The 10,609-nt window shown below is 36.0% G+C and overlaps 1 protein-coding gene across 2 annotated transcripts; it reads left to right on the top strand.

The window, feature by feature from the left end:
* Window positions 1-1,750: 1,750 nt before the first annotated feature.
* On the top strand, window positions 1,751-9,365 carry LOC132152152 (ADP-ribosylation factor 3). 2 transcript variants are annotated; one of them, XM_059560890.1, is made up of 5 exons: window positions 1,751-1,862; window positions 5,023-5,299; window positions 5,502-5,612; window positions 6,210-6,334; window positions 8,233-9,365. In XM_059560890.1, exons 2-5 carry the CDS (start codon window positions 5,152-5,154, stop codon window positions 8,392-8,394), a joined length of 546 nt encoding a protein of 181 aa, XP_059416873.1. In that variant the 5' UTR covers window positions 1,751-1,862; window positions 5,023-5,151; the 3' UTR covers window positions 8,395-9,365. The 2 variants fall into 2 exon arrangements, with proteins under 2 accessions (XP_059416873.1, XP_059416874.1); XM_059560891.1 differs by having other exon boundaries at window positions 1,795-1,862; window positions 5,060-5,299.
* Window positions 9,366-10,609: the final 1,244 nt, after the last annotated feature.

Below are 10,609 nucleotides of genomic sequence, written 5' to 3'. Positions count from 1 at the left end.
TCTACGCAGCCATGATGTTGTAACTGATGCAGTATGTGGTCTGGCATTGTCATGTCATGTTGGAAAATGCAAGGTCTTCCCTGAAAGAGACAATGTCTGGATGGGAGCATACAGTATGTTGTTCTAGAACTTGGATATACCTTTCAGCATTGATGGTGCCTTTCCAGATGTGTAAGCTGCTCATGCCACACGCACTCATGCAACCCCATACCATCAGAGATGCAGGCTTCTGAACTGAGCGCTGATAACAACTTGGGTTGTCCTCGTCCTCTTTAGTCCGGATGACATGGCATCCCAGTTTAACAAAAAGAACTTCAAATTTTGATTTGTCTGACCACAGAACAGTTTTCCACTTTGCCACAGTCCATGAGCCTTGGCCCAGAGAAAAGGCCTGCGCTTTTGGATCACGTTTAGATATGACTTCTTTTTTGACCTATAGAGTTGTAGCCAGCAATGGCGAATGGCACGGTGGATTGTGTTCACCGACAATGTTTTCTGGAAGTATTTCTGAGCCCATGTTGTGATTTCCATTACAGTAGCATTCCTGTATGTGATGCAATGCTGTCTAAGGGCCCGAAGATCACAGGCATCCAGTATGGTTTTCCGGCCTTGACCCTTAAAAACAAAGATTGTTCCAGATTCTCTGAATCTTTGGATGATATTATGCACTGTAGATGATGATAACTTCAAACTCTTTGCAATTTTTCCCTGAGAAACTCCTTTCTGATATTGCTCCACTATTTTTCACCGCAGCATTGGGGGAATTGGTGATCCTCTGCCCATCTTGACTTCTGAGAGACACTGCCACTCTGAGAGGCTCTTTTTATACCCAATAATGTTGCCAACTGACCTAATAAGTTGCAATCTGGTCCTCCAGCTGTTCCTTATATGTACATTTAACTTTTCCGGCCTCTTATTGCTACCTTTCCCAACTTTTTTGGAATGTGTAGCTCTCATGAAATCCAAAATGAGCCAATATTTGGCATGACATTTCAAAATGTCTCACTTTCAACATTTGATATGTTATCTATATTCTATTGTGAATAAAATATAAGTTCATGAGATTCGTAAATTATTCCATTCCTTTTTTACTCACAATTTTACCCAACTGTTTTGGAATCGGGTTTGTAGATTTGATCTTTATTTTCTATTTTTCATTCTAATTTTAGGTTTAATTGTAATTTTGTTGTGTATTTTGTTATTTTAATTCGTTTTGAGTTTTTATTCAAATATATCTATATAGTTCATATTAAGTTTTAGTTTTTAGTTAGTTAATTTAGTTTAGTTTATTTAGTTTTAGTTATTTTAGTGCTTCAGCCTAAACTAAATGAAAACAAGAAATGCGGCTTTGGCAAGAAGCTAAAATAAAATTTTAAAATATATATTTCAGTCAGTAACATTTATTTAATTTTAAGTAATGTCATTTTGTAATGGTTTTAGTTTAGTTTAAAGATAACCCTGCTGGAGTAGACTGTCATGATGAGCCTATTTATCAGTTTCATTTAAAGATTTCGATTGTACTTTTCCCTTTTGTTTTTATAACTTTACAAAGACCTCAAACAGGTTAAAAATAAATGCAGACCTACATTGTTTATGCTTTCATTAAAACAACAACAATGCTAAATATTTGCTAAGAATTTCCTGTAAAGTTGTAGTTTGAAGGAGTGTTGTAACACCTCAGGCATTTTTTTTGACATGTCATTTATTTGACTATGCTACCTGACCTGACTGGAGGCAGTCTCAAGATGCGAAAACCAAACATCGCGAGAAATCCCAATCGCAGCCTGTGCTGTGGCTTAAACTCTCGTGAGATCTTCTCTCTGTCTCGCCTTGTTCAAAATCGGCTGGTGTCAACTCGCAAGGTAATCCAGATATGTTCAATTGTAATGATTGATTTAAAATGAAGTGGTTCTGGCTGGTTGAAATTTTGTTTTGGTAAAATATGACAGCGCGTCTTATATTGCTGGTGGAAATAAAAAGGCGAAAGGCCTTCCGCGAGGCACGTACCGTCCCTATCTCTCCAAATGAATGAAGATGTGTATCACAGATCATGTGCTGCCTCACGCCTCTTCAGACATTATGATGGTTCGTATTGCGCTCGGGTTTTGATTGATTTGCTTTGCTTTTGCATGAATTGTAGTGATCTTGCATAAGAGTAATTTCATCCATCTGCTTCGTGCCAGACGCCTCTCTTCACGGAAAGCTCCGATCTTTGTATCCTACGCCGACATTGTCAAAGGGTCGTAGGCCTTTATGAGCTCCAACAGACCGGCAGTAATCTAAATACATAATTTAGAGTCATATTAATGTTTTTAAAGAGCATTGTATTAGATATAACGTGGATATATATGTAGCGCAGCCGCGTTTCGTTGTCTCGTGACTTAAATTCATCGTTGGGGTCTCTTGCACGGGTTTGAGGAAACCTGGGTTTGTCGAATCTGTCAAAAACAAGGAAGCCTTTAAAAAACGATTAAGTATGTTACAAAAAATGTGTGTAAATGATGCTCGCGATGTGTTTTGTGTGGAAGGGGTTTGCTGGATGTGGGTCGGGGCGTCAGCACCATGGACAGCTCAGCCGGAGTCAGACCCCCGCAGCTTCCGGACATTATCAGATTACTGTTAGCACAACCACCTTCTCGCATTACTTAGTCGACACATTTACACATGCATTAAGTATTGTTTATTGCTGGTTGTGCAACTTTAATATTGTTAGACTTTGTCTTGATTTTATGTAGGGGAGGCTATGGCTAGTTGTCACACTTTTACCTCTGTCAGTTTTACTCAGAATAGGTTTAATTTTAAAAGTCAGTTTCTTTCTAGGCATGCTACTGAAAATCTATTGAACATTTCCTGGAAAAAAGATACAGTTTGACACACTTTGTCATTTTATGACAGCATGAACCAATAACAGGGCATTGTGAGATTATAAGTTATCAAAATGTGGACCTATCCTATTTATTTATTATAAATCCTATTTATTTATTTATTTATTTATTACTTTTTTCAGCAAAATGTAATTTTTGAAACACAAAACAAGTCATGTAACAGTGAACATGTAAAATGTTAAACTTTTTTTATTACAATATTTAGAACATTTGAGAATGCTGACATAAAACATTTATATAAGTCCTGAGCATACAGTTTAATGTTTTCAGTTGAAATCAGTGTCAGTAATGTGTGTTTAAAAAAAAAAAAGTTTTGTATTAGCCTGGATTTGTTTAACCAGCAGTTATAGCAAGCGTATGATGATTGGTATTTTAGTTTAAGAATAAAAAAAATAAAAAAATAAAAATAAATATATAGCCTATATATATATATATATATATATATATACATATATATATATATATATATACATATATATATACATATATATATATATATATATACATATATATATATATATATATATATATATATATATATATATATATATATATATATATATATACATATATATATATATATATATATATATAAATTTACATTACATATCAGTTGCTCACCAGTGGATCCACTGCAGTGAATGGGTGCCGTCAGAATAAGAGTCCAAACAGCTTATAAAAACATCACAATAACCCACAAGTAATCCACACCACTCCAGTCCATCAATTAACATATGTTTTTTTATATTTGTTAAAAAAAAAAATCCATCATTGAGACGTTTTTTGTTACTTAAAGTTGTTCCTCCAGTGAAAAAGTCCATTCCCTATTTTCTCTCACATCAAAACACAACAAAATTCTCTCATAAAATCCACTGACATATGTTTAGAATTATTTTTGCTGTGCATAATTCTCTTCTGATTCAGACAAGATTACTTTTTCACTGGAGATAGCAATATTATGGATAGAAGAAGTATTTTAGCTGGAAGCAACAGTTTGAATTATTGAACACCATAATGATGGATTTGTTGGTTGCAAACATGCAGCCTTTTTACATCACAAGATTTTTAATTGTAATTGGTCTGGTATCATGTGGATTATTTGTGGATTACTGTGATGTTTTTATCAGCTGTTTGGACTCTCAATCTGACGGCACCCATTCACTGCAGAGGATCCACTGGGGAGCAAGTGATGTAATGCTAAATTTCTCCAAATCTGTTCTGATGAAGAAACAAACTCATCTACATCTTGGATGGCCTGAGGGTGAGTAAATACTCAGCAAATTACATTTTGGGGTAAACTATCCGCTTAAAAGAGTTTAAAACTAGGTATTGGAGACATAATGCACTGGTTGAGAAATTGATTTGTGTATTTGGATTTGTCTCAAAACTTTATAGTTCCTTAGAGATAGGCACTGTGTTAGTAGCCCCAGCCTCACTTAAACAAGCTTAATTTAAACTTTAAGCCTTATACTTTGACATTCATGAATTAGGACAACGCAGCTTATGTGTTCTACATCTAACATGACTCCATCTGTGAATGTGGGATGAGGGATGAACAGATTGCAGTATGGCCTGAAGACATGGCAGGATCATAGTTTTTTCAGTTCATTGTGTGTAGTTGTTAACATTCTTGTAGCTTGTACACATAAAGCATACTAGTGAAGATCAGAAATGTACACACATCCAGAAGCGTCATGCTCATTCAATCCGCCCCCTCAGAATTCTGAGACTTGTAACTTCCAAATGAGTCTTTGATAATTAGTTGCGCGGTTACAGTGGGTGAAAGAATGTTTGACTGAAACATTCAGATTGCACAGATCATTATCAGTCAAGTTGAATCACACTTTATGTAGATCATTTGTTGTAATATGAGGGTGCATTTTTTAATCTAAAGGGAGCATATTTCTACATATCAGTACCTAAAAATGTGCATATGAGTATCTAAAAGGAACAAAAAAGTACCTTTTGAAAAGGTACTGCCCTAGTGACAGCTATTGTACCTTTTTTCTGAGAGTGTATAATAAAGCAATAAGCCCCAAGAAGCGGTGGTTTACAGTGAATTTATAACAGCTAAGAGGCGTTGTTACGCACGACGTGAAGCGGAGAATAACATTTCATCTTCTTTTCCCCTTTCCAGGACTCTTTTTCTCAGCTTTATATCCTTGTTTCTCAAGGCTTTCAGTGTTTTACCTCAGTGGATTATTCCACACCAAGGACTCACAGCTCTCTGGATTGTGATTGGCTAGACAAAGCAAAACATTGAATCATGGGGAATATTTTTGGCAATCTGCTGAAGAGTCTGATAGGGAAGAAAGAGATGAGAATTCTGATGGTTGGATTAGATGCTGCTGGTAAAACCACCATCCTTTACAAACTGAAGCTGGGAGAGATCGTGACCACCATCCCAACCATTGGTAAAATCCTTCTCTTATTTAATGCTTTTGTTATGTTGACTTTGTTACAATACTGTTATTCAGGTATCTATCTAGATACCCAGATATCTAGAGACGTTATATTTTACATGCTGTGCTGTGAGATGTATATACAGTAACTGAATTGTACTGTGATTCTGGGCCACACAATGTAAGTTTGTGATGTTTGTGTTTGTGCTTTCAGGCTTTAACGTGGAGACAGTGGAGTACAAGAACATCAGCTTCACTGTGTGGGATGTGGGTGGTCAGGATAAAATCAGACCACTCTGGAGACACTACTTTCAAAATACACAGGGTGAGTTACACATACACACAACTTCTCCCACTTAAACACAAGCTGTATTGAGTAAATGATTGTACTTTGGCATGTCTGTGTAGTTTCTGTTGTGTTCAATGAACACAAACTCCATTTACACTTCTGTGCCCGCAGAGCCATAAACATCAGTCAAGCAGGGTTATTATAGTTAACTGAAATTAAAACCAATAAAATGTTTCTGTTACTTGAATTAAAATAAACATTAACTGTTTATATAGATATATCTATCTATATCTATCTATCTATCTATCTATCTATCTATCTATCTATCTATCTATCTATCTATCTATCTATCTATCTATCTATCTATCTATCTATCTATCTATCTATCTATCTATCTATATATATATATATATTTATATATATATATATATATATATATATATATATATATATATATATAAACTATAATAATTACGCAGTGATACTAAACACTGGTTAGGATGTCCACATTAGCTCAAACACATTAGTATTCATAAATAAAAAAATTGTCTTTTCAAACAACACATTGCATAGATGTTTGTTGAATAATATTTAGTCTCTGTTCTTTATCTTTGCTAATTTTTCTGACCTTAGGTCTTATCTTCGTGGTTGACAGCAACGATCGGGAGAGAGTTAACGAGGCGCGGGAGGAGTTAATGAGGATGCTTGCAGAAGACGAACTGCGTGATGCTGTCCTTCTTGTCTTTGCAAACAAACAGGTACTGCATCTCTCCTTCATATGTCATATTCTTGATGTATTTTTTCAGCTGGAGATTTTAAATTGTGGAAATAACCAATAAAGGATTAAATTTTCATCTCAGGAATACATTACATTTTAAGTATATTACAGTTTTTCTCGATTGGTTTGGCTCATTTCTTGAAACCGAGATGACATTCTCAAAACCATAAGGTCATTTGGCCAAACAGTCTTACAGTTTTGCTCAACATTATAGCTCACTAGCAAAATCAAATATCTTTCCCCAAACTCTTCTTCCATGCTTCAAAAGCAGATTCCTTTCCCATATAAAAGGTCAGTACAGTCAAAATAGCACAGATCCTTCTCAATTGCCTTGGCACATGTGCATTCATTTAGTGCTTTTGTCAAAATAACCTGGATGGTTTAGCACAACACCATGGATCCCCTGCAAAAGCTCATATCTCTCCCAAAACAGTTTATCCATGTGTCAAAACTAAATATCCTTCTCATATAAATAGTCAATGCCCTAAAAATGCATTATACCTTTGGCATTGTTTAAGCACTGCAAGTCAAAATGCTTAGACGTTTTGTCACTGAGGCACAGGTCTAGCAACAGAATACCACTATGAATAAAACTAAAAGATTTTACAGTAAAATCAGCCTCCAATAAACCACTCATACTCAAGAAAACTGTAAACATTTTTATTCGTACAAAGAAATGTTAACATTAGAGAACATACTGTGAAAAGAAAACATATACAGGATTCTGTAAATGTGAACAGTTATAAACACAAACAAAAAACAAAAAAAACTCTAGCCTACCATACTGTAAATAAAGTTTCAGAACTATAGTACAGTAATATTTTCAGTGGTCGCCATTGTCAGCCTCTCTTTCCTGGCCACAATCCTCATCCTCCTGGCCATCGACGCGCTGCTCTCTGTTAGGCCATAAATTCTCATCCACATCGCAACGGATATTTTCTCTTGCTATGCAGCGAGGGAAGAAACGGCGTGAATGTCTCAACCATCCCCTACATTGATCCCCTGTGATGTCCTCACATGCAGCATCCATTGCATGCAGCAGGGCCCTCTGGTCTTGAGCCTGATGCTCATACACCCTCCACCTCCAAGCTGATTGATTGTCAAGTACTGTCATAAATTTATCAAATGTTCCAAGTAATTTTTTCATGGTATTATATCTTTGACTAATTTTGACAGTTGAACAGACAATTGTGCATATGATGACTTACACAATGAAACCATGCTGATATGTTTTGGAGAGAGTAACCATTTCACTGAAAAATCAACTAATCAGTTTAGATCAGCAAGATCTATTTATTTGGAAAATGTGCTAAATGTGGGCTCATTGTGCTAACTGTAGCTACTTGTACATAATCATTTGAAAAAAAGCACAGAGTCACTTGAGACATGTACTAAAGCATTTGCAATTTGATAAAACCAATGAAAAATGACATTCTGTTGTGAACAATTGCAAGGTGGTTTGGAGATTTGTCCATGTTATTTTGAGAATGTCATCTCGGTTTCAAGAAATGAGCCAAACCAATCGAGAAAAACTGTAAAACAGAAAACAGTTATTTTAAATTGTAATAAAATTTCACAATATTGCTCTGTTTAACTGCATTTTTGATCTAATAAATGCAGCCTTAGTGATCATAATAGACTTCTTTCAAAAACATTTTAAAATGACTCAAACTTTTTAATATTAGTGTATTCATTCCTTGCAGAAAACTGTATTTACTCAGAAAACACGGCTGCTTTTGAATGTTTATCAATGGACACTACATAATCTATTGAATGTAATGCGGCTGCTAGATCGTGTTTTTGTTTCAGAATAAAAATATCTGGTCCCATAGCAAATACTTAATTTCACAATCGACTTTTATTCATCCTTGACTCCAGGATCTGCCAAACGCTATGAATGCAGCTGAGATCACAGACAAACTGGGCCTCCATTCGCTCCGCCATCGCAACTGGTATATACAAGCGACCTGTGCAACCAGCGGCGACGGTCTGTACGAAGGGCTCGACTGGCTCGCCAATCAGCTCAAGAATAAGAAGTGAGGGGCGGGATTTTCTTAACGTGGCCGTCTCTCGCTTTGGGAAAGGGGTGGGACTAATTTGGCCTTTATGTTTGTTTTTTCTTTGTTTAATTTGAATATTTATTTGGTTGTACAGTATGTGGTTTAAAGAGCCTTCTATGCTCTGCACACACCCACACGCATTCACACGCAGATCAACATGCATCTAATTTCCTCTGCTGACTTCTCCATTTCACTCTACGAACAGTGTCGGTTTATCGCATCGACGTTTGGACAATTTCATCATCTCTCACTCGCTAACGTGTTTACAATCAATGTTGTCCTTGACTGCCATGAAGAAGATTGTTGGGTCTGGGCATGCTCATGTGTTATGTAATATGCTTCTGTATTTCTCAGTGGATGTGATTATGATGCAGTTTGCCTCCTCACAAACACAACATCCACAGTCTGTGATCCCGACAGTTTGTGATTGCGTTAGATACCCTGCTGTATTTTGCATGGCTTTTTCTCTCTGTGTCGTGTTAGGCGTTGTGGTGTAGTAGAGGTTAGATCTGCATGTGTGTGCTTAGTCACACGGAGCCAGTTGGTGTTGCATGCTGCTTTGTGGCCATGCTGTACTAATGGACAAAGTGATTGGACGCAGTACAACAAATGTCCCTTGTCACACATCCCTCACCTAGATTGTGAGTCAAACATGGTGCTGTTGGGCTGTCCACCATAATTTGCATTCGAGTGAAGCTGTAAATAAAGCTTTCTTCCAATCAAATGCCCCTTTGCTGTAGAACTGACTTGGCTAAATGTTGCATGGATAAAACTATTGTTATGTAAGAATCACTAGCATTGTCTGCATGGCATGCATGATAGATAGATAGATAGATAGATAGATAGATAGATAGATAGATAGATAGATAGATAGATAGATAGATAGATAGATAGATAGATAGATAGATGGATAGATGGATAGATGGATAGATAGATAGATAGATAGATAGATGGATAGATGGATAGATAGATCTGTTTAACAGTCTTTTGTTAGTTAGTTAGTTGCTATATTAATTTACCACTGACATGATTAGTAGATTATGACCCTAAACTGAGCTATTTTTGCTTTTGCACTCATATTAGTGAACAGCACACACATGAACACAAAGACTCTGTATGTCAGTGGTCTTGGCAAACTGCATAATAACTCGTCTACTTCTGTGTTTGTCGCATGTTTCATGCTCATAATGTGTTTTGTGGGTTCAGACTAACATATCACCCCCAACAAATGTGACTTTTGTTGAATCAATGCACACATTTTGGCTTTATTAATGATGTTTTTGATTTTTATAGTTCAGAAAGGAGAAAAAATATATAGATATATACATTTACAGTAGGTTTTCTTTTGTGTTTAACACTTCAGGCACATATAACAGATGGAGCGCTGATTTATAATTCATAGTATTAACATAATCTATGTGTTACAGACTACAAGGAGAAATGGAAAATCAAATGCTAACCTATTTTACCATGCTAGCTGGTGTAAATACAACAAAACTGTTTATCCTGCATTGCATATGTGTTGGTTATCCATCCTTCACTCAAATCTAACACTAACACAGGGTGTTTGTAATTGTGTTTGTTTCTGTGAACAGCACTGTTTTTTAGTTTGCATATTAGCTACACATTTTTGGCATCTTCCCACTTAATACCCAGCACCTTTACACTAAAACCCATTGTTATGACTCTTATGACTGTATGAAGATTTTAAAAAGGCAAGTCTTTTCAACCTAGGACGTGATTTGAATGGACTCTTGTATTATTTTGAGAGCTGTAGTGTGTGGATAATGCAGGAATGAGAGAGTTACCAAAAACAACTGTGCTATTTAGCAAGACACTTAACCTCAAGTATCCAGTTTGGCTATGGAACATAAGCTTAGTTAGCTTAACACACATACAGTAGTATTTCAACATATAATGCAAACAGCGATACGTCTACAACGCCGTTTCTACACAAGTCTGCAGTGTGAATCGTCCAGTCTGTAAAGTTTTGTGGCCTTATCTTCTTACAAATGTGTGTTTTGACAAAGTTATTTATTAACTGAGTTATTGGGTCACTGAGTTGCTTGTTTCGTTTTTGGTTGGTCTGGGAACAAAAGGGGTTAAAAAATCTCAAATACACTTATTCTTTGCATAACATTTTTTTGTGTGCTTATTGAGTAGCTAGGGTTGACTTTTTAGGATGGTTTAAATAT

This window comes from Carassius carassius, chromosome 10 (assembly GCF_963082965.1).
Source record: "Carassius carassius chromosome 10, fCarCar2.1, whole genome shotgun sequence".
Taxonomy (NCBI): domain Eukaryota; kingdom Metazoa; phylum Chordata; class Actinopteri; order Cypriniformes; family Cyprinidae; genus Carassius; species Carassius carassius.
This window is presented reverse-complemented; position numbering and strand designations above follow the sequence as displayed.